The 27,756-nt window shown below is 40.2% G+C and overlaps 1 protein-coding gene across 7 annotated transcripts in view; it reads left to right on the top strand.

Annotated features, from left to right (window-relative positions):
* ZNF536 (zinc finger protein 536) overlaps positions 1 to 22,647 on the top strand; it is a 346,468-nt gene extending 323,821 nt beyond the window's left edge. For 6 of the 7 annotated variants that reach the window (XM_050311207.1, XM_050311210.1, XM_050311205.1 and 3 more), the window contains one exon: positions 18,368 to 22,644. In XM_050311207.1, the coding sequence (XP_050167164.1) occupies positions 18,368 to 18,603 (236 nt within the window). In that variant the 3' untranslated portion in view covers positions 18,604 to 22,644. Of the gene's footprint in view, positions 1 to 18,367 lie in introns of all 7 variants that reach the window. The other variant, XM_050311211.1, reaches the window with a different exon arrangement.
* The last annotated feature ends 5,109 nt before the right edge of the window (positions 22,648 to 27,756 follow it).

Raw genomic sequence — 27,756 nt, 5'->3', positions numbered from 1 at the left:
GAAATCTGGGAAGTGCTTCTTGGAATATTTATAGTCTTGTTCCAGCAAGGCTTCTCGTTGTGCACATTCTCTCTGTGAGATTGGGGATCTGTTTCTTGTACCAGTGTGGTCCATTCCATACGTTCCTTTAAAACCTGGTCTAACAAGCATATTCTCTGTGGAAAAGGGTGGAAGCCATTGAAATTAAGGAGCAGCTCCATAAAAGCTGCAGTATGGCACACAGAGTGTTTTGACTCCTTTGGGGACATGCTGTTTGTCAACCCAACGGTGTCCCACATAGCCCTATGGACACATGTCCTGATACATCCGTGCCTTCCCTTGGCATTGACGTGTCCAGCACCTCTCACCCCCAGTGCCCAGCTCACACTCAGGGCTTTAAGGTAGTCATTACTCACATAACGATGCAAATATATTTAGGCTAATTATCACTACTTTTTTTCCCACCCATCTATTATTTTATTTAATATACGTAGCCAAAATTAGGAACTCCTTTGCTCTAAATGTCTCTGATAACAAGAGGCACCTGCTAACTCACTTAAGGCTTATTACTACAGGCCTCTTGGCCGACAGGACAAGGTGGGGGGCACTCTGCTTCCACCACAGATGACCCAGCTCTGTTCTGATGTGTTTGGTTTTTTTGCTGATACACTTTGCTGACAGTCCTGCAGCCAGGAAAAGTACATGGGAGGCTTTAGTGTGGAGAAAGAGGAAGCCTGGTGTGTTGGTGTTTAAGTTGCTTTATGTCCAAGCTGGGCTCAGATTGCCTACCTGGTGCATCAAAGCCAGTGCTATCGATGGCTCTTGGCTGGTTTGTTCCTGCCCCTGGTGAGCAGGCAGGGCTGCAGACAGACCTGTAAACCCATTTCTGTGACAGACTAGGTGGTCACCACCCCAAAATGTGCAGCATGGCACCTTTGCTGTGAGCCTGTGCCCAGGAGCAGTGGAGCAGTGGGCTCTGTGGGCAGCTCACTGTGTCCACTCACTGTGCTCACTGTGCCCTTCTCAGCTGGTGCAGAGCACTGTGCTGTGCTAAACCAAGCAGCCCATTCCTTTGGATAAAGCTGAGAGGGGAAAAAAGGCAGTTAGGATTGCAGAGCATATGTGACCTGTACAGTGTGTGTGATTTTTTTATATATATATAAAGTTGGTTGTTTTTTTTTTTTCAAGCAAGCAAAGCTGTTTATGACCCGTTTGTTTTTTTTTTTATTATTTATTTTGTTTTTCCTGGGTGAGAAATGGGGTGCTACATTGTGTGACTTAGTTTCTCCAAGAGACCAGGGGGAGGAAGGGGACGGGAAAGGAGAGTTTCGGTCAAAGCATGAAGAAGAAATATTTCTTCCAAAAAATATGATTTTTAGTATGTCAACATTTAAATGTGAATTGTTCTGATCCAATATTTACTGCTATCGGGAGCTGTGTAGAACATTAATCTTAATTTGTTTTTCTTTTTCTCCAAAGCAATGATTCCAACATAGCTAGGAGATCTGTGTCTTTAAAAATAAATAATGTAGCAGAACGGCATATTCTTTGGTACAGAAATGCTAGCCTGTGGCATCTTCTGCAACTACAAAGCAGTCTCGAGCGAACTTTCTTCCCTTTTTATTAATAATTCCCTAAATCAATGAAGAATCTTTAAAAGTTCCCCTTCACTTTGCTCCTGCAATCCTCGCAGCTCCAGCTCTTGCTCATGCTGGCTCGTTCCCCACCACATATCAGTCATTTGGATAAATCTGTGTGTGGAATTTTGGGAGCATAGGCTGCAACCCACTAATTCCATGTGCAAATACAAAGCGAGTTTTCTCTTTTCTCCTTTATTTTTTTTGGTCAGCCCAGGGTTTTGGTTTTTTTGGTTTTTTTTTTCCTGAAGGTGGCAGTGAAAGAAAAAAAATAACTCCCTTTGAAGATTTAGGAATTTTATTACAAAACAGATGGACAAGTACTGTATTTTACCCATTTCCCCTTGTGCCCATGAGCGCTGACAATGAAAACTACAGCTCCTATAAAGTGCTGATCAAATTGCGAAAGGTGGCCTTTCCCAGCAGCCTGGCACACTCTAGCATTATCCCAGCTTATAAATAAACGGATGGGCTGAGCCACTTTGGCTTTTTTTTTTTTTTTTTTTTTTTCCCCCCTCTTAGTCCTTACCAAGATAATTGAGGATCATAATGGTGGGAAAGGACTGCAGTCATCATTCGCTGCCTGTCAGGTATCAGTACTCATCTTCGTGTCATCCGTCACCATTGAACCACTCTGTCATCTTTCCCCAGCCTTCAGCGCCGCTCCTTCTCATCGTGTTCATTATCTCCGGCTCCGACCCAGCCCCCTCCCCCAGCCCCTGTAAATGCATCTTTGTGCGACTCTCAGTCTTCTGATTATGAATCGATGATCATGTGGTGTAAGAGAGATAGATGGCTTTTAGTTCCATCTTGTCTTCTCTAATTGTAAAATATTAGTTACATTAGACTGTGTCTTTTGATTAATGGAACTTATTTGGAGTGGCCTCTCCCAGCCCTCCCCCTTCCAAAGTCCTCCACTGACTTTTGAGAATTGAGTGATTTCACTTAAAGCAGACAAATAGGCCCTTCAGCAAGGAGATAGCTGAGCTCTAATATTGTGGGCAAAGCAAGCTCACGGAGCCGGAGTTGTGTGTGTGTGTTTTTAAAGAAAGGCTTCAACTCTGCCTAGACAAATACAGACCATTTATTAACGTACGTACAGCCGTGCTATTTTGCAAATCCAGCAATTCTTATAAAGCTGCAAAACAGGACATAAGGCTGAATGCCTTCTGAATTAAATTAATCTTAGATAGGAATTAAGAGCATCCTCGCTTTCACTTTGGATGAAACAGGTCAGTCCAGAACTTTGATGTATTAATGCTAGCATAAAGTGTTATCTTAATACTCTCTTTTATACTTACAGGACATATCATCAGCCAAATGTCTCTTCCTTGTACATCTGACACTGTGAGACATTCGTCCTTTAATACAAAATTTATCTTATTTGGCACTATTTACCTAAACATGGTCTGTTGATAAAGTCCTTGCTGTACAAATGGAAAGGCAGTTGACTAAATCCCTTATTATAAATAATCACTGTCTATCTTTCAGTGTAAATTCAAGGACATGTTCACTTTCAAGCTATCAGTTCAATTAGAAAAGGTCTATTCACTGTCGATGTCTATATCTCATGGAAATAGGAAAGCACAGTTAATAAACAAATCAAACTATTTTAAAAAATAGCACAGTGGATTATGAATTCTGGAGCTCATGCTGATGGTGACAGTGTCAGGACACATGCTACACAAAAATATATATAAACAGTGTTAGCTAAATTTTTTATGCTACCTTCAGGATTTAAATCTGACCTTTGTGCCTTCCCTCCCCAAATCTTTAATACTATTTCAGAAGAAAATGCCTATAATGTACCTTCCATTTATAAAAATTTAAAGAATAAGTTTGTACACGTATAAAATTCTAGTTAAGCCTTATTCAATTTACTTCTTTCTGTAATAAATAGGAAAACTGATTTGAGGTTGTGAACAATTGCATGTATAATATCAACTCGGGATGGACGCCTGTCACAGAGCCCAGGGGCAGGGGCAGAGGCTCAGGACATGGTTGTCCTCGCTCTTCCTGATTTTACTGTGATTTCCTATTTCTGAAAGGCTTTCACCATGGTAGCCAGGTGATTACAGAAAAACATCTCTCTCTTCTTTTTATAAGAAAAGAAGTCTCTAGCCTTTCATGTTACGGAAAATGCCTGAAAGTATATCCAGAAAGCTGGGAAAAGTCCAGAAAAAGTTGCAGTTTTTTAATATATATATATATATATTTCATATCTCACTAAATTAATCACAACCTATGGAATTTAAAGGAGCTTTTCCAGTGGCTTGGGTCTTGATACCCAGAGGCTCAGACTGGAAGGGGCTTGTACCCAAGATCAGCGCTCCTCTCCTCCATCCATGTGCAGCTCCAATCCTGCTCTCATCTGAGATCAGAATTTGGCTCCTGATGGGTATTTCTGCACAGTATTTACCACCCTAGAAGGAGTGATTATATTTAATGGCAGAATTTCAGTTGACTTCTCAATATGTATTGAGTTGACCTTTAAGTTAAACCACAGATTAATTTTTTTTAGTTGTCTCTTTAAGTACATTTATAGACCTCTCAGTTCTGATTAGCATAATGGTAGATAGAGAAAAGTTACCTGGACTGTATTATTTGTTGAAATCTGAGAGATTGCATGCCTTCTCCAGAAGGCAAAATATTTTGGCCCCCTCTAACCACTGTATGTGTTAGTTTTGTTGCAAAATGATTTTGGTTTATACACAGAGAAACCCAAGTGGGTATCAGTTTCCTTGAAAGCCCAGAGCCTGCCATTGATTTCATATAAGTAAACCTTCTCTTTGGAAGACTGTGGAAGTCAGTGAGGCTTTCATGGGATTGAGTGGCTCTCCTACAGGCATCAGGGCTTGGAGCAAGGCTGGGACGTTTGCCTCTTTGCTACCTGACATGCTGTGATCAGCTTAAGTTCTTCAGAGATAGTTAGGGAGCTATTTTATTTTAAATTGAAAAAAAAAAAATACCCAAACACCCTAACCGGTCACTGTGTCCCACTGCCTATAAAAATCTTGGACTTCTCCAATTTTATTTAAAATAAACCCCTCAGTAACGCCTGGTCCTCTGTCTACCAACACAATTTAGTGTCTGTAACTTCCAAGTTATTGGAACAGGATTTTGGTTTTGTTTCCTGTGACATTTAAGGGTTTTGCTGCATGTTCATCACATGCCCTTCGCTGGGTAGCAACACTTGGCTTTAGGGACATGTGGAGGAGCAGCCTCAGCTCTGGGTGTTTGTTGTTCTCCATGTAATATGTGCAGCAATCAGTCAGATCCATGTGACCCTCCGTGATGATAAAATTACCACTCTCCCAATTAGTACTGGCCCAGGGAGCTCCAGCCTTCTGACAGGCACTGGCCAGGATGGTGCCACAGGTCCCCCTCCACAGGTGATGGGCTGGTGGCCCCTCACCCAACCTGCGTCCTTGGAGCCCTCTGTCCATTTTACGCATGGAGCGAACACCACATAAAAGTGAATGCAAAAAATAAATACAAAAAGGAGCATAGATTCAAAATGAAAGAATGTAATGTGCCAGCTTCTACCTCCAGGCAAATTTTCTTGTCTCTTTTACGAATCTTTGTAAGTAAGGGCCAAGCTACAGGCCCCCAGCTCAGAGACGACTTAGGCTCATGTCTTGTGTAAGTGCGTGTGCATTCCCACACTAGCCTGTGGGATGACTTACAGGCTTTGTAGCATGCATAACCTTCAGCAATTTGCTGAATCAGGGCCTAAATACTGAAATATTCTTTAATAGTGCTGGCTCCACGATGAAACTCTAGAAGGCACATTTCTCTCTCAGTGTCTCTCCATAAGACTCATCAATGATAATGGAGTTACATTAGGCACATCTAAAGTTAATTATACAGTTACCTCCCTCTTGGCCCGTTTGTCAAAAAGAATATGATAAAAAAAAAAAAAAATCCTGTCTTCTAACATCTATTTTTATTTGAATTTTGATCTGCCATCTAGGCAGAAGAGTAAAGACCACAATGAGAAGACTTTCAGTAGGCGGGTCTGGATGTTTGTTAGCTGAGAGCCAGCGTGGGAAATGTTGTGTTAGGAAAATCTGCAGAAAAAATTCTATGGAAACCAAAGCAAAAGAAATATTTAGGGCAGGCTCTTCCTTTTTAAAATGAAGTGGGTGGATTTTAGGGATGCTGATTTATTTTGGAGTGCGGGTTTAGAGGCACGCTTCAATTGGAAAAAAACAGATGCTAATGTTCACTAAAAACTCAGGAATTTATAATGTAGAGATGAAGTTGAACAAAACAGTAGATCTAGAAATTCTGTAATTCACTATATATTTTTAAAAAGAGTATTTTTTGTGTTTGTTTCTTTGGGTTTTTTAACATGATCTCACAGTTAAATATCATGAGCCAAAATTTTCTATCCTTAACACAGGGAATGTCTCTGAATGTCTTGATTTTGGTATGTGTGCATATTGCTGAGGGATGCCAGGTTTGTCTAGGGATCCAGTAGCTTTGACATACTCTAGTTTACAGTACCTGGAGTGTGCTCAGTTGCTAATGCGTTTTGCATGCAAAATCACTGTGCTTCAGCATGACAGCTAGGAAAAAATGTCATTTTATTTTTAATTGCAGCAGGATACAATTTGGGGAGGGGAGAGGAATTAAAATCTGATTCTTTGTTAGAGATTTGTTCTACAAGAGGCCAGTCAGAATCCTTCCAGTCCTTAATAAAGTCAAATTCCTCTCTGAGCGTTCCCGTGAGCTCCCGTGGAAGCCAGCGGGAGTTGCGCATGAGTACGGAGGGCAGCATTTTGCCCTTAGGACTGAATTTCCCAACTGACTATTCTTTTAGACTGTCTTTTGATTAACAATCTGTTTGCAGCAGGCGAGGGCCAGGGAGGCAGCGTATACCCCACTGTTCAAATCTGTGGCAAAATATTCTACAGAGAGCTACTTAATAAATATCAACTTGCTCCAATAGTCATTGAGAAATACCTCAACTGATAGCAATCAATCGAGGGCTGAGTTGGGGGGAAAAAATACAAAAGGACATCAGAGAGGTTCTCATTCCTAGTCTATTGCTCTATTTAAGGGTCCTATAATTCGGTGAGGTTGTGTGCTAAATAATTTGTAAGCCTTCAGAACATCCAGGTTATTGTTTGTGGACAGATGGTGCATCACATTTTATTGCTTATTCCTTCTGTGGTTTCTCATATGCAGGACTGATGTGCACTCTGAAGTCTTTGTTTCCTTGCTAAAATCTCTAATCTAAAACAGGCAATCAAGCACACAGACAGTGCTTCAGAAAGCATAATCATACTTTTAAAGGGGGAAAAAAAACATTTCAGCTGCAGTTAGGAAGCAGATGTGTTCCCTGAAAATGTAAAAGGTTATCAGAAGTATATAGGAAAATAGACATGGAATTTGGGAGCGCCTGGGAGAGCATGTATTTTCCCTGTGTACTGCAGGGTAGGTGTGCCTCTTCCCAAGGCTACCTGCTTTGTATCTGGCTCTCTGCGGAGCTGGTGTAGCCTTCAGAGACCAGCTTTTGCTTCCACCTTTCCCCTGAGATTGGCAGTCTTTGTCTTTTACAGGCAAGGAGCAGCCGTGTTGTGATCCTGAAACCGCTGCTGCCCCGAAGAGTTAAATCATGTTGATATACAGGAAGGAAATGGAATAGACTAACTCTACTCTTTTCTTCCTACGGATTTTTCTTTTTATTCTGAAGATAGAATTACTGTTTGTAAGCATCTGAAAGTCATTAGTGGCTCTGCAGTCTGTCAGGTGCCGACGCAAAAAACTGCTGAAACTGAACGGGTTCCTGTGCGGAGTGCTGGGAATTTGTCATGTGCTGATGAGCAGTTATAATAATATATGAGCAAATCACAAGCATTCTGCAAATTAATCAAATTTTTTTTCCCCTTCTCCCTTGTCTCTGGGAGAGTGGCTTTGCCGGCAGACGTAGGTGAAGCAGTTTTACTCACAGATGGTAGCTCTGGCATCAGATGGAATTTATATAACAGTAATTCTGATTTCCTGCCAAAGTAGCACTGAAAACACCAGGGAGATTGTACAAGACAAGTCATGTGGTTTTGCTGAGGTTGTTGTGGGAAGTTTAAGGGGGGAAATCTCAAATTTTCCTCTTTGCATTTATTGTTTTAGCCTGAAGGGCCAGAAATTGTACACCATTCTGCCCTCGGCGAAATCCAACACATCTTTTTTTATGAATTGCGCTGAAAGAGTGCTTCCCAGCTGTTGGAACTGCTGGCAGGGAGGGAGCCACATGACTCCTCATCCTTTCCCTTTCCATACAAGGATTAAAGGAGGGAGGGTTCAAAAGGTTGCTGCACTACATGTTGGAGTGAGGCAGGGTCTCCCTTCCCAGGAAGCAGTGCCATGTTCACTTAGGTTATACTCCCTCTGGCATAACGAAATAGAGGGGGGGTGCTCAGGGCTGCTGCAAACACAACGGCAGTGACTCTCCCTCCTCATTAAAATGGGAGGGTTTTGGATGAGGTTACTCGAGTAGACTAAGGCTATTAGTTGTGTCTCTGATGACATTTGCAGTTTCAATGGTAAAAAACAGACATGTGGGGTTTTTTTACACGTTAAGGTAAGTGCTTGGTGCACTTGTTATACAGCTGAAATCTGCACTGAGCTGAAGGCAGGTCCAATCCTGACCTTGCTCAGAGCAGTGTGGATCTCTGCAAGCCATGGGCTGAGAAAGCAGAATCAGGCCCAGTGGCTTCTGAATTGGATCCCGTTTTTAAAAACAAAAGCAGTCTTCCCTAGAAAAATATGACGGTGTTTTTATAATAGCAGCATATTGAGTAATGCATGGAGCATCGCAGGACTGCTGTGACACTAAAAGAAAAAAATAGAGGTGAGCAGAACGGGAGAACTTTCAAGGGCTGTTTTTAATAAAGAGGTGAATTCTTTCTGCAGTAGGAAAAATGATAAAAAGATGGCGTATCAGCTACATTATGCAACAAAGTAATGCTGCTGTGTTTTTATAATGTAAGGCACTGCCCATTTGTTTTGGTTTACGTGACTGCAGTGAAATAAGTGGATTAGACTGAAACTTTAGCATGCTTCATTGCAGCTGGTTGCAGACATCTGTCATTCCTCAGCCATACATTCTGGATCATGCCAAGAAGAAAAAGCAAAGTCTGACACCTTTCATTTTAGAGAGCCTTTTATAGAGAAGAAAAGGAGAAGGGGAGAAAGCATTTCCTTTGTGACTTAATAAAAAAGACACTTTTTTTCTGTGACAACACCAACAGCACTTTCCAGAGGGAGAGGTCCTGCAAAGTTAATGCTCAATTTATTCTTTTCAGCCTTTTAATTTTTACTGTTTGAGCCCCTGGTTTGTTGAATGGGATATTATAAAAACATGGTGGGTTTTTTTTTTTTTTTTAATGGAAACATTAGCTACATGTACACCTACACAGGAAACATGCCCAGTGAGAGGTGGGTTGCTAAAGGTCCCTTGCTCAGGCTGTGGTCGTGGTAATTCGGTGCTGTGATGGCACATAATGTGGTGGCACTGCCCATAATTGTGAGTTGTTCTGCAAACTGCAGTCGCAAAATCCCATAAATGGGTAATAGTGATGTCTTAGCGGAATGATTAGTGGGATTGTGAGCTACTCGTGGATAATTTGAAATATTAGCTATTAGAGAGCTAGATATTTATTTAAAGTGTTATTTATTTAGAGTGTTTATTTAAAGTGTTTTGTTTTTCTTCAGTCTCTCTACTAACACACTGCTGTAGTCAGAGAATCACGAGGTACGTGACAAGTGATAATGTGGCAAAATACCATCTAAATTACCCCAGTTATGTAATAAAGCAACAACTGAAATGAAAGGAGAACATGCTTAGCCTAAGTGACATCATACATGCAGAAAACAAATACTCTAGCTTAGAGCCCCTCTTTCAGCAAACATTGTAGCACATGGATAATTCCATCCCTTCCCACTCAGGTGACATATGGATCATGGGACTGGTGGGGAGAACCCCTATCCTTACTGGGCTGTGTAGAGAGGGGCAGGTCTTCATATGGTGCAGGCTGTGTGCCTGTCCAGTTCAACACCACTGAGGATATGTACACATTGAAATGTGGGCTGAAAAAATTTAGAAAGATGAGCATGAGAATTTTTAAATTCCATCCCACCAAATAAAACAAATAAGCTCAAGACAGTTGCCCAGAGTGAAAGATAAAATGCTACTATATTTATGAATTGCTAGGCAGAATAAAGGATACTTGGTAGCAAAGTACTCTCACTAACAAGATCTTTCCTATTAGCATCCCTGAATTGCACATTTCTCTTTACTAAAATCCCAGTGCCACCAGTATTGCATTTATTCTGGGAAACCATAGGTACATTAAATTCAAATAAAACTTAATTCCAGAAGTCCTAAATGCTCCCTGAAATAATAAATATTTACTGAGACAATTAAAAAATATGACAGAACATTAGAGAGAAAACTTGTGAATGACCTAGTAGGAAAACTGAGATATTTTGCTCAAGGGGGTTAGAATGGGAATGTAATGTTATTGGCGTGATTAAAACAAGTAAAGGAGTGAATAGGCATAACAATTAATTGAAATATGTAAGTAAAGGCAAAGGTGGGACTCTGAACATGTAATTTTGATGATCAGAAGAACTCGGGTTAGTTAATATTAAAGAAAAGCCTGCCACTTACCTTCAAAATGTGTTTCCTTAGCTGCTGTCTACTTGGATCCCTGAAGCACAAGAGAAAGAGAGGGCTGGGAGGATTATAACCTGCTCACTCCCTGGGCTTGGGTACCTCTCTCCTCTCATGTGGAGGGGCCCAAACTGCAGAGATGAAAGGATGTGCCAGGCTTTGGGAGAACAAGAATTGGTAGCAGAGTGGGGGGCATGGCTAGAAATGAAAGCTTGGGCAAAAATACAAGATGTTCTGAGTTTATGACTACGAAAGGGATTGTGATTTCTGTAACCACTGCCATTATAAAGTCAGTCAGAGTCGGCCACAGGTGTCTAGTGCCCTTGATAAGAACTCTGTCCTCTACTTATGTGTATAACCCAAAGTAAATAAATATGAAAAATTAAATGTAATTAAATTTCCCAAAGCATGGGACAATGATAGTCTGGCATTTCGAGCTCAATCAATGACAGCATTCCCACTAACCTCGTTTGGAGCCCGCTGAGGCTCCTGGCTCGTAACTCACGTTGTCATGTCCAAACCCGACCTAGTTTACCATTGTGCACGGGGGCTGTGCCATGACAGGTGTGTACACCCACCAGGAGTGGTCTGAGATCCTCGGGTCCTTAGAAAGCACGGTCTTCAGCCTTTGTTTCAGAATTTTAGCTTTACAACGTTCCCATAAAGCTTAATGTTTGTTTAGGAGGACCTTTTCAGCTATTCTTCTGATGCTTTTCCTTTCTTCCAAGAAAAGATCCATTTCCCTTCTAAATCAAATGTTCCTGTGTGAAAAGCTTAGTCTTCTGAAAAAGAAACAAATTCTGTGCTATGTGTCTGGAGTAGAGTAATCCTGTTGTTTTATCAGCTCTGCAAGAAATGGGAAATGTTTGTTTTCCCAGGATTTGCAAGTCTCCCTTACACCACCAGTGACTTCACTGGCCATTTCCTAATTCACTTGTATTTAGTGCTCTGCAGACTGCTGGCAAGTTCCTCACTCTACCTCCAAATAATTATCCTTTCCATGCTCTATATAGCAAAGGTGACAAGTGTTGAATTTGTAATGTTTTCCATAATTTTGTAACTGATTTTTTCAGTAAGTTAAAAGCATATCTGTGAAGGACAACAGTGGAATTTTTCTCTGTCAGGAGTGCCCAAGTGACTGGTATCCTCTGTGTCAGATCAGTCTGCATTTGGCTGTTTTACATAGCAGGGATGGTTTGGTGGTGGGATGCTTTTTTTCTTTTTTTTTCCTTTTAAAGGGAACTTCAGTGTGTGATAGTTAGTGGTTGAAACCTTTTGAGACAGAAACTGAATGGTTACTTTAAGTACGGATTTTATTTTAGGGGGAACGTGTAAAATTAACGTAATAGTTTAGTAATATGTGTTAAAGGTAAAGTGTAGCACCAACTTTTGCTTTCCCCTGTCATCTCTGAACCCTTTAGCATGCTCATGAGCAAGTTGATTTATCTATTTGGAAACACCAAACACTGTATAATACACTAAATTAAGATCAGAATCCTTAATGCATTTATTTAGGATCCAGCTGATGCCAACTTTTGCCACAAGCTGGGGCTTCACCCCAAAATTAACCTCCCCTAATTAAGATCTTTCCAATAACTCACAGCAAAAGAAAGGGTCTTCCAGATGGCAGTGCCCATGTTTGGACCTGAGCTGCCCCTGGAAGTGTCAGCTCAATATTAGTGAGGGGGGGGATTGAGTAACTAGGCTGGTGCCACTTACCATGAGCAATTCATCTGATTACCTCTTAGGAGTATTTGCAGGATTGAGCCTGGTAATGAAGGAATTCAGTTGATCAGAGGGCTGTAGGTGAAAATGTTTCCAGACCTTCCTAAAATTGAGATACTTCTGCGCCTTTTTTTTTTTTTTTTGTATATACTTCCACAGAAAATCATCAAAAAGCCTCAGATGAGGCTTTTTGGTTTTATGGCTTTTCCTGGTCAACAAGAAATAGAGTTTTTAAAATTTATTTTTGGTTTTTTTGTAATCCAATAAACACATAAACTTCACAGAATACTGAAATTTTCCCCAAAGATCATCTTGGTTGGTCTTGGACCTGTGTGTAAATAAACATATACTTTTCAATTGTTTTATAAAAACTTCTATTACATATATGAACCTGATTGGGTGTACTTTAATCTGCCTGGTATTTTGGGAGTTCCATAAAATGCATATTTTGAGACCAATAAAGTGGAATGGCTCAATCAGAGCCATTATTGTCTATTGGACAAATATATTTATTCAGCATTTTCCCATCCATACTGTTATGCTCCAGATCCGAATGGCTGCTTTAGAGCCATTCTGCTCTCCCGGGTAATGCATACAGTTCTTGGGATGTTTGCTGTGGATAGTAAATGTATTTATGAAAATTTATACGTTAAAAAAGGGAAATCACACTAGCCAAGATTTAAATGAAAATAGTTTTCCCTTTGCAAATGCATGCTATTATGCTATAATATACTTTAAAATGGCAGTGTTCACCAAGAGGCCTGAGGACTGTGGTCTGAGAAAGCCATGAGCTCAGCCCAGCAGTCACTGCCAGAGAACTGGAGATGTTCAAAAAATTTCTCTACCTACAAAGAAAGCACATGGCCATCATTGCCTGCACACACTCCATCGGTCCAAAGATGATTGTATCTCAAACAGAAGCTTGTGTGGGGAAAAAAAAAAAAAAAGATTTAAAGCAGCTCTTCCTGGGGAGGTCCAGGCTCACTGAAGGTTTGAATGCAGCTTGCAGGCTTTGCTCTGCAGCAGATGTGTGATTACATGGACCATTCCACCAGCAATGCTGTGGGACTGAGCATCTCAGTGCAGCAGGCAGTGGCCATCCATCCTAAGCCACTGCAACCGGCCCTGCAGGAGTGCCTGGTCCTGGCCATTTGGGATTGCTACAGCAGCCCAGCAGGTCAAGTCCGGATCTTCAGGGTCCAACATCCCAACTAAAGAGATTTGCTTCTGAGAAATTCAAGCCTTTGAGGCTTTTCAAATATCTCTTGGCGAGGGAATAATTTGTTTTAAAGAGGTAATTGCTGTTATTTTCGATTTCCAGCAAAAGAATATTCTTAAACCAGGCAAAGAAATCTGAAATGAGTTTGCCGTATTGCATCTCAGTAAGTGCTATAGCCATTGGCCATCTAGGGGAAAACATTCTGTCAGATAATCATGGCCATTTTTGCATTTTAAGGGAACAAATGTCATATCTAAGAAACACATTTTATTCAGAGCTTAATTATAATTTATAGTACATTGCGCAGCATTTGTTTTCTGTTCATCATGTTATTGCTCTTCTGCCTTTTCCCTAAATTTATGCATTAAATCGTGTGTCTGTATGTGTGTATCTGTGTATATATGTACACATATGCAATATAATAAGAAGTGGTGTAGTGGGGACAACAGACGGCTTGTGTGTGATGTATTATTGGCATTTTTCTTTCAAATTACCGTTTTCTTGCTGCTTTGGGAGAAAGCCATGATTTTGCTGTGATTAGTACACTTTTAACAATCTGGAATAAATTCCTGATCTTATTCATGTGACTAGTTCAATGCCCATTTTTACGTTTTAGTGCAAACCCCTACATATGTGCCTGTAATACCACAAAAATAAGATGTTTCTTTGTGGAAATTTTATAGAATTTGGATGCCGATCAAATATTTTTAGAAGTGGAGAATTAATGCGGCTTGACCATGTAAATGATTTTTTTAATGAAAAAGACTTTAGTATTCATCACTCTCTCTCTCTCTCCCTCTCTCTCTCTCTCTCGTTTGTGTATTCCTTTGTGCTAATCTTAAATAATGGATCCATATCAAAGTTAATAAATTAGTAACTATTAGCAGTGTTTGGATTACAGTAAGTAACCCAATGACACTTCATTGACATTGACTTTTTATGTGTTCCAATAATACATTTTGAGTTTTAAAGATTAGACAAAGCAAAATAGGGTTTGGCGTGTGTTTGAATCTTTAACAAGTCTCGGGCAATGGCTTTGTTTAAAACCAAGGCCCCTGCTTTAGGTAAACTTTCACTTAAATGGTCCTAAACCCCAGACTGAGATCCATGTCTTTCTCAAAACCAACAGTTTCTGACTGCTCAGCTGATGCACCATGTTGGGCTGCATCAGTCATGCCATGTTACGAAACCTAACACAATGTGACTGATGCAGCCTGACATGAAGTGTCACAAAGCAACATATCAGATCACAAACTTGAAAGAAAAGAAAACAAACTTTGCTTTTTTTTCCCCCTCAAAGCCTAAATTAATGAAGCAGCATATATTTTTAAAAAGGTGGACTAGTTTCAAACTTTGAGGGGTTTTTCTTAACGTGGGCCCCACAGAAAACACTTCCATCCTGACCAGAAGGTCCCTCCTGTCCCCACTCCTTGTTCTCCCCAGGGTTCAGTCAAAACTCGAGAAGATGATGAGCCTGGGTCACCACAGCACGGCTGCCCTTGCTGGGTCTGATCCTGGGAGGTTTAGGTCACTTTCAGAGGAGTGGCTCCAGCAGGTGCTGGAGTTAATCACCCTTCCTGGGGAAATCCATACATTCTAAAAACGTTCTTTCAGTTCAGCCATTATTGTTGTCATTTTAGCTACTTTTCATTATTATTTTCTGCTGTTCCCTTTTCCTTAGACTGTCAGCTTCCATCCAGAGGATTACCAAGTCTCTTCATGTCTCAGTTGCAGACTTGATAGAACACTGTTCCACAACAGAATTATTTCAGCTGCAAACAATATATTGTCCTCTAGCCTCCCTTTTGATCAGAGAAAGATACAAACCATAGTTTCCCCCCCAGTTGGCCCACCTTTTGTCTAATTTTCCTTACTAACAAAGGAAAGGCATTGCACATCATCTCCTGAGCTATCAGGAAGATTCTTATTTTCATTTTCTTTCTTTTTTTTTTTTTTTTTTTTTTTTTAAGGGCTTTCATATAATTTTATTGGGAGATATATAGTGGGTAAAATATATATGAACTATAGCTTGCTAAGAAAGAATCTACCAACCACTGCTAGATAAAACATTATAAATTTATTGCCAACTTATCTAGGAAGGGTTATTTTAAGAGCTTGCTGCCCACAACAAGTTTTTGAGCTAAAATTAACGAATGGGATACCTAAGAGAAGTGGGAATTTTCCTTCACCCCTTAGTTACAAGCAAATTGCAGATATTGTTATCTTTGCAAGCAAGAATAATCTCTACTTTTTGTACTACTTCTGCTGTAAACAATGTACCGCTTGCTTTCCTATGACCCTCACTCTGTATACATATTTATATATTATTCATATCGGATTAAAAATGAATGTGCTCTTTACCACAGTTGTACTGCATAGTGACAATACAAATTAACTTATTGTGTACTTACTTTTCACAAGGCAGTGATGTGAAATTTTGATGGCCTGAAAAAGTAAGTCGTGGGGGAAGGCAATGCAGAACTGAATCCTTGTAGGTGCACTTTATATTGTCTGATTTATTAAAGTGCGTTGAATTAATAAATGGCATTCCCTGTATGGAATTGCACGGGTTTGAACTTGGTTCAGTGCTGGGAAAAAAGAGTTTGCTTTTAGTCTGGTGCATGTGAAGCTCCAATCTATGCCTTGTGCATTCCTTGTTTAGAATCTGTTCTTTGCAGGAAAGAATTAGGAAGGCTATTTATTAGGAACCACTTGGGGGAAAAGAATTAAGATCTGGTTGGTGCAATCATAGTATCAAAAAGTCATAGAATGCTTTGGGTGGGAAGGGACATTAAAAGTCATCTAGTTCCAACCCTCCCACTGTGGACAGGGACACCTTTCGCAAGACCAGGTTGCTCAAAGCCTCATCTAACCCAGCCTGGAACACTTCCAGGGATGGGGAAGCCACAGCTTCTCTGGGCAACCTGTGCCAGGGCCTCACCACCCTCACAGAGAAGAATTTTTCCTAATACCAAATCCAAACCTACTGTCTGTCAGATTGAAGCCATTCCCCTTGTCCTGTCACTTCATGCGCTTGTGAAAATCTTTCTTGTAGGTACCCTTTAGATACTGGAAGGCTGACAAACAACGGGGGAGATACAGCGGTTTTCTTACTTTTTTCCCCCCCTGAATTTTCAAATATCTCTAGATTTTCCAAAACAATGAAAGTTAGACTTTCTCTGAACCTTATTCATTTCCAGACAGTTTTGAGAGTGCTTCAAATGTTCAAAATTTTTCAAGCATATCTGTGCTTCTGTATTGATTTTAGAACTGACTCTAGGAGGCACTAGGGACACCTTCAATCTCTTCTTTGTCTATTTCCTCGTATCTTCCAGCTGAAAATTTTCTCTAAAAGCCCAATCCAATTTATCTAACATTATCTATGTAGGTTTCTTCCATGGCTATTGCTATGAAATTTTTCACTGAAATTTGACTTTGTAAAGATTAGCATCTTACAGGCATAATTTCTTTTTCCATATGAAGCTGTTGGGGTCTTTCTTTTTCCCAGAGAGAACTAGAAGACTGACCAACAACTCCATCCCAAGATATAGGCATAAACGTGTGTTGGAGGTTTTGCAGGGTGGTCATACTTCTGGCAGTATTCATCTTATAAAAGCAAAGGGTGATGGGGAGCTTTCCATCCTTAGGAAAGGGAAACAAGCCTGTAGTCCTGGGGCAAGGGTTTAGGGGAGGAAGCAAGTTTTGGGGGACTCAGCCTTCAAGCAGTGGTTTTGATATTGCAGTAAAAATGGCAAGTTATTTGAGCAACCCAGAGCACTAATGCTGGCTCAGGTGAATTTACTCTGCTAGAGATGCTCATGCTGGTGTGCCAGCAGCTACCCAGGCTCCCATCTCTGCTGGAGGACTGTGGCAGCATTCCCACTCCAGTGCAGGTGACACTGGACCAGTGCACAACAGGTGTCTATTTGTTTATTTGGTAAATTCCCACCTAAAATCAAGGGGAGAGGGTCCCAGCCCCTTCCCCCATAGTGGGAAGCATAGTCCTCCTCCTCTGCTGCTCCAGCATCTGTTTTATGCCCTGCTAGGTAGTACTACAGGAGCAAGGGAAAATGTGCTCTTCAAATGTGGAGATAGGGTATTGTTTTTCACTTATCCTGGCTTTATGTAGATGGTCTGGCACATTTATTTATTCATTTATTTGAGCAAATTAAAGCAAGCTAAGCGCATTTGACCTCAGATGGTCCTGGTTTAAGTTAATTTGAGAGACAAAGCTCATAAAGTTCCAGTAAAACACATCAACAACTTCCCAGCATAGGTTGAAATGTGATTGTTGAAACATAACCTCCAAAACCAGATACAGCACGGAGATTCAAAGTCACAATAATCTGAAAAATATAGGAGAGTATATTGATAGCCTTACTGAGAAGTGATATCTTTCACTCAGGCCTTTGTTACGCAGTCGATTGCTGTTTTACCCGCAAGAAGTGCATCTATCAGATTTTGTGCATTAACATTCCTTTTCTAATCTAGCTTGGACATTTTATTTTAAAGCCAATGATAACCTTGGGCCCCAGTCCAGCAAACACTTACGTGCTTGCGTATCTTTACTCACAGGAGTAATCTCACTGGAGTAAATGTTTGCAGGTTTGAGGCCTTGGCTATCTCAATCCATTATTTCTTTCCATTAAAAAGTAATCTGTGCGATTGAAATAAAACATACAATTCTTTACTCAGAAACCCACCCAAAGACAAAGTGTGTTTATTAGACTAAGGGTCTGCACATTGTCATCCTTGAATTGCACTTCAATAAAAAAAAAAAAAAAAAAGATAATTAACAAAAGTAAAAGAAGACAGCTTCGTACACGCTGTATTTACAAGAGTTTAGTTTGGATCGCGGGCTGACGGATTTATGGCTGGGTCTGAGGAGGGAGATGGAATAGCTGCACTGCTCTGGCAAATCCAAAGCAGAGAGTTTTTAAAATGCAGTTTCTTTAACAAGGCATCATGCAAAGAGCACAGATTTCTTATTCTTGCTGAGGCCACGCAGCGATGCCCCCACCCAATGGGAGGGGAGCCTGCCAGGGGGGCTCCGGCGTGTCCAGGCTGTGCAACGTCGGGTTCACAGGCAAAACCCAAAGACTAACCGGGCTCTCGTCTGTCCCGCAGGTCACCGGCCTTTCCAGTGCAGATACTGCCCATACAGTGCCTCTCAGAAGGGAAACCTGAAGACCCACGTTCTCTGTGTCCATCGCATGCCTTTCGACAACAGCCAGTACCCCGACCGCAGGTTCAAGCGCTCCAGGGTTGACTCTGAAGCTTCTGGGAATTTGGAGGAACCCGCAGCTGTGAAGCCGGGGAGCTCGGCAGAGCCAGCGGAGGAGGGCAGCAAGGCCCAGGAGTGACGCTGCTCGGCGGGTCCCTCTCCGTCCTGCAGTAGCCTTTCACACCAGGTTTAGATTCGTGTTTGGGTGAGAGCTGGCTTAAAATACCTTCCAGGGAAGGCTTAAAATACCATCCAGGGAAGGGATGACAAGTTCCCAGAAGTGTACAGGATGCTGAAAACATTTAAGTATATGTATATGTACATGTACACACGCACATATATATATATTTACAGACACACAGAGATTGTCACACACACACTGAATATATATCTACATACACACACACACACACAAAAAAAATACACACATTCCATATGTGTGTGTGTGTAAATATATATATTACACATGCAAAATAAATTTTCCAGCCCTTGAAAATGGCTGCTAAACAGTTACCTGGCAACAAGTACTTCCAAACAACGTAGGTGGGATAATAAAGTGATTTAAAAATGTTGGGAGGTTGTTAGTTATTTAAAAAGCAGGGCAATATCAAACTTAAAAGTGGTCTTCGTCCAAAAATAATGCTCTTAACAGAAAAATGATACCCTCTAAATGATTTAGTGTTGCCTTGAAGATTGAGGGGCTGTGTTTTCATTGTTGAAAACACCTTTATAATATGACACCAGCTGCTGTCATTTGCCTAGCATAGTAATGAGATGTCTTGGTAGACTGCCATGGTGCCAGTCTGACTGGAGCTGTCATTGCAGAGAAAATCAATTCAAGTGGTGTTGCAACTGCAGTGTAGGAGAAACCTTAGACGGCCCATAAGCTGGGGTCAGTACTGACCTATATTGAAAAGTATTGTGATATTACATTTCCTTTTTTTTCTTTTTTTTTTTTTTTTTAATATACAGCCAAATGAATCAATGGTTAGAAAAAATAAATCTGTGGCCTGATGTGTGACTGCAGATTTGAAATGTAATTCCATTTTTTGTAATCATTTTGCAGTATTGAGGGAAATGCTTTTATCCTTTTTTTTTTTCCTTGTTGATGAAGAAGTAAGTTGCTATAAAAGTAGAAAATACAATGTATAGAAATATTGTTTAGTGAAACTAGTCAGCCTTATCTATAGAAGGTGCTGGTGAGAAACAGAATTTTATTACATAGGAGGTTGGTAATTTTTTTTTCTTCTTCCATTCTTTACTTTTCTTATTGGTTTTTCAAACTTCCTTTAATTTTTTTATTTTTTTTTTACACTTGAATGAAGGATTCCCTGGTCACGGTTAATTTTCATGTATTAGTTTTTATAAGTGTTACAGACATAGTGCAGAAGTTTCTTCTGGAGCAAGCCCTTATAAAGTAGCTTGACCTAAAATATGAATCCAAACTTTCTGCTCTTTGTCTCTAATGAAGAAAAGTGTTTTAGATTATATTTCTTTGGTTTTGTAAAACAAATGTGTTCTATATTTTTGCAGATTTTAGCTTTTTTACTGATTGGATGCTCCAAATTTAGTAAGGTCTTTGCCACATAGGAAGCTTTTGAGAGACTATAACAAACCACATACTTAAAAAAAGTAAAAAAAATAACTAAAGGTTTATTCTGGAATTCTCTGAATGGCATAAAATTTTATCCTTCTAATATACTTCCTTTGATAGAAGAAAAATTGGTGCTGTTTCTTGTGATGGTAGAGAAGTATTAACTTCTTCTAAAACAAAATCATCCAGACTTAAAAAAAAAAAAAAAAAGAAAAAAAGTTTAAAAAAAAGTCAATATTTCTTTGCAGGCTGGGAGCACAGAGTAAAACCCCAGGGCCTTAAAACTTCAGCTCTGCCTAAAGCAGTTTACAAAAAATACTAAACTGCAATCAATGTAAATAAAATTCTTAGCGCTACCCTGAGACTGGAAAAAAAAATCTCAGGCTAATAAGGAATACGGTTTGCATATGCTGTCGGAAAGGATGTCATCCAACTGAAGTTTCAGTTTAAATGAGGTCACTGTGTAACTTGGACCCATCTGGCACAGAGCAAGCTGCTTTTCTTGTTTTTCTAGTATAGTTCTCACTGCCTTACTTAAATCGAGTTGATAAACTTAATGCAACTGTTTCTATGATCCTAGATAAAGGATTGAAATGTTATTGAACCTTTCTGACTGTAGTAAGCTTTAGGATTTTAACTGCACTACTGTGTTTGGTGACTGTGTCAGTCGCTTGCTTTGTGTGTTTGCGCCGCCTTCGGTATCTTAGCAGAAAAAACAAAAAAACAAAAAAAAAGAGAGAAAAAAAAGCAAAACCACCCCCCACATTCCATTTCTTGCACTTTTTGAGCTCTTTCAGTATTCTTTTGTGTCTTCTGAGCATTTTCAGATACGACAGGCAATAATTCTGTTTGTGACACTGGAAACATCTCCCGCTCCTTGTGATGTGTGTGTTGATTCCATTTGGTCGGGTGCTACTGTCCCTATCCTCCCCTCTGACATAGCCCTTTTTTCCAGAACATTTGTAACTTGTAATACAAACAAGTGACAGCAGCAGTGATGCATTGTCAGTTTCTGAATATCATCATGCTTCTCATATCTAAACATGTCAAGTTTTTTCTCTGTAACTTCTGTAGTCTGTGATACTGGTCATAATACTGTCTACATTCCTACACAAAGAAAAATTTCTGTCTTGGAGGAAATCTGAGATCAATAGAGTAGAGGATTTTGTTGCTATGCTTGTAACAATTAGAAAACTTTGTATTTAAAGTTTATTCTTGGTCATTATTTATTATTATAATACATCAGTTGACAGAACTTTATTCTGGTATAGAAGTATTAAAAGTTGTTTTTTCAGCAATGACTGTTTTCTTTCTGCTGTTAGAATAAAAATGTCTTTGAAGCAGTACAGTTTTATCCAGTGTTTTACGCAATAAAACCTCTACCTCTGAAAAAAAAAATGTTTTCCTACTTGCTTATGTTTATTAGGAACAGTTAAAGCATTATTTTCTTCAGCTTTGTCAGAGTTAAAAAGAAAAAAAAAAATTAATGCCAGTAAATTCACAGTTGTTAGGCAGTTACTGGAGTGTATTATGCTGGGTGTGTGTGCTCAGTCCACTTATTAATCTGAACAAATCTATATACAGTATATACATATATATATTATATATATTGTGCTTAATTAAAAGACTGTGGAAATCTGTTTTAGCATGTAGTAATAATTGTTTTATATACTACTACTTATGTACTATAGAAAAAGTCTTGGGGTCTATCAAGCTTTGATTTGAAAGTGTTTGAAGTGTGTATCATACACTATGATGTATAAAGTCATGTTTTCACATTAAAAAAGATTGTTTGTATAGATCATATATTTGGCTTTAGAAAATTGTGAGGTTTATTGTTATGGTGCATGTTAAGAAAGCTGCCCACACTTCAAAGAATGTGCAAGTGCTCCCATTCTCCTGGGTGGATCTTTCTTCTTCCCCTTTAAGGTTTTATCTGCACATTTGAAAGGAAATAAATTAAAGGCTTTTTCACTTCTTAGAAAAGTAAGGATGATTAACATCAAAAAAAGATGCACCAAATCTGAGAAACTACAGCAAGTATGGGGAGGAGAGAGGAACATGGCCTTGCTCCAAAAAAAGCTAAGAAGGCAAACATGTTTAGAAAAGGGAAATTTTGACATTAAATGAAGACAGGTGTACCCACAATAATAAAGTTATATTTTAGCTTGAATTCTCCAGTAGAAAAAGGTTCAAAAGTTGTCAGAAGGGTTAAGATTTAAAGTGTTTCATCAGAGAAATTCAGTTATTTGGTGACTGAAAGTTGCAGCGAGGAGTTGCTGTCACCAGTGAACCGGCAGAGTGAGTGTGTGTGGCCATGGGAATCAGGGAGCTGGTGCCAAATTCCCTGGCGTATGGGCAAATGCCACAGGTCTCTTCATCCACAGAGAATAAAATCTGCAAAGCATCAAAGTTTAATCAAAATCCAAGAAGTTAATGTTGCTTTTTGTTGTTGGTCTTTGGTGGGGTTTTTTTGTGTGTGTGTGTGTGTGTGACACACCCTCTCTGGGGGGGGAACCACCCTTTCTAGGCACAAAATGGTAGCATGTAAGAATGTGGCTGGAGGATGGATGATCTCCAGGCTCAGAGCTGAACTCTGCCTCCCAGCAGGATCACTGTCCTTACAGGTAATCACTGTGCCCTGGATCCAGGGAAAAACAACCATCTGGGGAGAGGGGGGGGGGTGCCTCCCAAAGATTTTCTTTCCAGCCTTCTGGTTTCAATAGACAATAAATGAAAATGTGAAAACCTGATTAAGGAGCAATGACCGTCTCAGTGCACCTCCATGGAAGTGCTGGCAAACACAGCCTCCTTTTATGTTCCTGGATTTGCGCTGGGAACTGTGCATTAAACGGTACATTTATCCCCTAGAAAACTGTGAAAATGACCACCAGGGGCCCTGTACCTCAAAGTGAGGGGTTGCATCACCTGCCAAGGCAGTTTGTGGGGAAGGAAGTCTGAAAGAGGAAGGCGGTTGTCTCACAGAATTCTGTGGAGGTTTTTGCTTCCTGCAGCTGATGGGCAGCCTTCCTCACACAGATGGTGGGTGCCTTGACAAGAGTCTTCCCACCTAACATCACAAGGCTGCTTTCAGCTCTAAGATAATGTTTCTTGTTGAAACTTTTATAAGGACTATAAGCCCCTCTGCCTATTGTAATTTGGGAATTGAATATTTCCCCCTATCTGTTTAACATCTGCATTGTAACAGTACATTATAAAACCCTCACCTTGTGTATTGTAAGCATGTTCCCAGTGAAATTATTAACTATTGTGGTTTTCATTTCTGGATATCGCTGCTTGGCATGATCCACCACAGTGGAAGTATGTTTCCGTCGGGAAGGCCAGGGAGAGGGAGGAGGGAGAGTGAAGCTGTGGTGTAATGTCATATTAAAAATGTCACCTAGATGAGTGTTACAGGGGCTGTGAGAAGTTCCACAGCTCCTCACCTGTTGGTGTTGTTCAGGGTATCATTTGGGGGCTTTTTGTTATGGTTTTGGATTTTTTTTTTAACCAAAGGTTCTCAGTGAAAGGGGAAATCGCAGGAAAAGAGGAAGGAGAAAATTTAAATGATCCCAGAGTGAACTGTTTTGCTGTTAATACAGAAATACAGAGCAAGACACATTTAATGGGCTCTATTTTTTATTATACTATGCTGAATAATTAAGTTTGAGGCTAAGTGTCACATAGATTTATCTTTTAATTAAAAAAGCATGGTTCACGCGTATTTGAGTGGTAGTCCAAATAAATGCAATATAGAAATTTATGTTTGTTTATCTAGGTGTTAATTACCTAGAGATTGTTCTGGATTACTTCTTTTTATAAAGTGTCATAGGCTCATGTCACAAGTAATAAAGCTTAACAGTGGAACCTTATCAATTTGCTAACTATAACGCTAGTGTGACCTGGAGGAAAGGGGGGGAAAAAAAAAAAAAACCAACTTTGGAAAATGTTCTCTGCGTGCACCACATTCAACACATAAAAACCACGTGGTGAACAAAGCAATCATTTTTAAAACGTTCTCATAAGTAAAAGTACAAATATATCTTCGGTGTTTTACAGCCTTTCATACATGTAATTATTTATATAACACACTGTTATTTATGCCTGTGTGCTACATGTTGTGCAAAGACAGACATGGTAAAGCCACAAAACATAGTTTACCTGGTGGGCAAGCTATTCATTTAAGGTACGAAGTAACACTTACAGAGACCGAACACCATATTTAAAGAGAGATGTAACAGATGTAATTTTCTTAATATTTTAAAGGTTTTACAGCATTGCTAGCAATCAAGAGGACTGGAGAAGCAAACTGAAGGCTAAAGATAAAAGATCATGCATTTCAGTGGTGCAAAGAGAGGGAAAAATTTTGTACAGACACAAATTGTTCATCAAAATCTCCATCAGTCTGGTTTTTTTTCTTTGTTTATGACCAGAATTTATGTTGCTGCTCCACCAAGCCATGTGGAAGGATGCTGAGCACAGGTGGAGAAGCCAAACTTGACACACACAAGCTGAGGGGCTATCCACTGCTCCTGTAAATCAAATGCCATCCACTCTATCACCCCAGGGAAGGATCTGCCCCTGGGATTTGAAAGACTAAGAAATCTTTTTAAATTTTTTTCTTATAGGTGCAAACACCCCTCTCTTTGGGGTTTATTATTTATGGTTTTCCTAGAATTTGATGATTTAAAACCATGCCAGGTTTCTATGGCCCTGTGTTGTGCAATAGATGTACCTGAAAATGTTAACTTACTGATATTGCAAAGAAATCCATGGAATCACCATCCTGCCAGTCAGTAATTTTTACTTGATATACAGATTCTCAAAATATGAAGAAGGCTGGAAACAAGGGTTTCTTGTACTTATTACACATCAATTATTTGTACAGATATAGATACGACAAGTTTTGTCTCATGTACAGACAGGAGTAGTAGTTAAGTTACATCTCAGTAGATGAGGATGAAGGTAAATTTATCTTTAAAAAAAGGTGCTCACTGTGGGCTTCTGTGTGAAAACTGAAATGTTTTAAAATTTAAAGGACTGAAATTGATACGTATGCTTATATATATGTAATAACTCTGTGTGTATATACAAAAACATATACACCTTTTGGTTTTTCTTTTAATAGGATTTAATCCCTTAGCTCCATAATTAGTGTCCTGATGTTTTTGATTTTCATCACAATAGAGAAGCCAGCAGTGGACATCCATAATTTCTGAACATCAAATGAGTTACTGAGGAGCCTAAATACGGACAAAGGGGCTGAAAATCTGAGTTTTGGGATGTGATGAATCACTGTAGCTCCTGAAATTCCAGCTGTGTAAAGTTGAAATAATTTGCTGGTGAATTAGGACTATTACTAGTGAAGCCAGAGGTAAAATCCAACTTGTCTTTTAGAGAGAGGATTTGTGGAGAAAACATGTCCTTCAGTTACGCTGAGATATTGCAACACAGAATATGGGATTTCTCCTTAGGTTGTACCACTGTCTTCCTTATTATTTTTGAGATTTTATTCTTGGGAGATTGTTTTCTCAATTGTTTTCTGTTTGAAAGAAGTTGATGCATGAATGAGTGAAACCCGTGGAGTAATAAAGAAAAATGGAGCTATTAATCCCAACAGAGAAAAATATCTCTTTTGTTAAAACTCTCTCACAGAATATTTGTGACTGTGGTACATCTGTCTTCACTAGGGAATCACTGCTCCTGACTCGTGCTTGTCCTTACTGTGCTGCTGGTGGAAGCCAACACCCAGTGCAGTGGGAGCAGCATTTGGTGAGTGGCTGCTGCTGGGAAAGACAAGTTGCGTTTTTCTATAAAGAAGTGTCTGTGAAAAATGTGGGCATCTCCAAAGCTGCTGATGTTCAATCAGTATTTGCATTGCTTTTCCAAAGCAAGCTCTATTTTGCCTGTGGAACAATGTGTTTGTGTCTGTAGGCCAGTTGCCATCTGGGTGTCTCCTCTTGAGACATCCTGGTGGCACTGGCATCACCAAATCCAGCTTGCCTACACACTAAGGAAAAGGTTAATTTTCAATTAGCTTTGAGAAACTGGAAGGCTTGTTAATTTTTTCCAAAGCCATTGATCCACCCCATACTTCCAGTGAGCTAAAGTCTCCAAATGCTATTGATTTATAGGAGAAACACCTTGTCTGTAGTATTATAAATGTTGATTCTTTGACACCTACTTCTTCCTGGGCGTTAATGGCAAAAGACTTCTGATGTTCTGAAGGAGCAGAACCACTATCTGAACGTCCTGTTGGTGCTCAGTGGCATTTGCTTTAGTGGAAACTGTTACTTGCCCACAGTTCACGTTCAGCGCCCTGCAGGGAGTTCAGTAATCTCCACCTGAGCAAGAGTCTGTTAAACAGCCTCATGCATTTGCAATTAAATCATAAATGCTTAAACTAATGCAAAAAAATTGCCTGATCCTGTCAATATTTCTGTTTGATAGAAGTGGGAGGAGAAGTTGGAGGGGCTGCCTTGTGCTTTGGGTTTCTGTTGGAAGGCAGGACACCCTAAAGTGTGCCTTGCCATGGTGAAACTGTGAAACTCTGACTGCTTGGATAGGGCCTGAGAGATGCTGATTTATTGCCCATGCTGCCCAGTCCCACCCAGCACTGTCACACAGCCCTTGGCACTCAAGATGTGACAACAATTGCCCAAACACAGTCAGTATAAGGAAACATGATGCTTATCACTTAACCCAAATTGGAGAACAGTGTCTCCACAGAACACCAAGCCCTCATTTCTTCTATTTCAGGCCATTGCTAATCTCCAGTTAACATCAAAAGCACTAAGGCTGGGGGGCAGTGATTCTCACTCCGGTGAGAATGGAAAAGTGAGCTAATGTGGGACAGTATTTGACTCAGAGATGAAAATCAGACCTCATTAAGTCTTTATTTACCGTTCACACTGAAAATACTGTTTTACTTCAATGCTTCAGAAAATTTTATTTCAAAGAAACACAGCACTAAATGAGGGGTAACAGAGCAAATGCTACACACAGGCATATGCTTCAGTCCTGTATTGTGTGACCATGTCCTCACCCCCAGACCAGGTAGGCATCAGCCAGCTCTTGTCTGCAGCTGAGAAGCACACGAAATTTCCATTTTATCAGAAAAAACCCTGATGCACTATGCAGCACATATTGTTCTAACCTACCGATTTTTCGTACTTGGTCAAATAATTTCTTCCAAACCACAAGGGTGGAAATACGAGATGAAGAACTGATGAACCACTCAGAAGTGCCGAGGACCCAGCACCACTTTTGGACAAAGCCTCAGGTCAAAAGGAGAGATGTTTTCCTAAGGAGATGGCAGACAGCCAGGTGCGGAAAGGAGGGCTCCTGATGGGTCTCCTACAGGTGAAGGGAAGGTTGTGCTGTCCCAACTGGGACTGCTCGTGTGTCCCTCCTTGTCCCCTGCCCTGGGCAGGAGTGCAGCTGAACCACAGCACAGTGACCCAGGCAAGGTGCTGAGCTGCCCTTTCCTGTCTCATGGCCCAGAGGGAGCTTGATCCTCCAGCAGCAAACCTAGCCCCATACTTGCAGGGCAGATCCCATACTGAGTTCTGTCCCAGGACCGAGGGCTGAAAGACAGGAGAAGAAAAAGGGAGAAAGAAGAGAATAGGAGCCATCAAGATCATCTTTCCCTTCCTTCCTGTAGTGATGTAAATCCCTAATTTTCACAAATGGGGAAAA

The sequence above is a fragment of the Myiozetetes cayanensis genome, unplaced genomic scaffold, assembly GCF_022539395.1.
Source record: "Myiozetetes cayanensis isolate MyiCay16 unplaced genomic scaffold, myiCay2020 scf16, whole genome shotgun sequence".
NCBI classification, from domain to species: domain Eukaryota; kingdom Metazoa; phylum Chordata; class Aves; order Passeriformes; family Tyrannidae; genus Myiozetetes; species Myiozetetes cayanensis.
The sequence above is the reverse complement of the archived record's forward strand: the minus strand, read 5'-3'. Positions and strand labels throughout refer to the sequence as shown.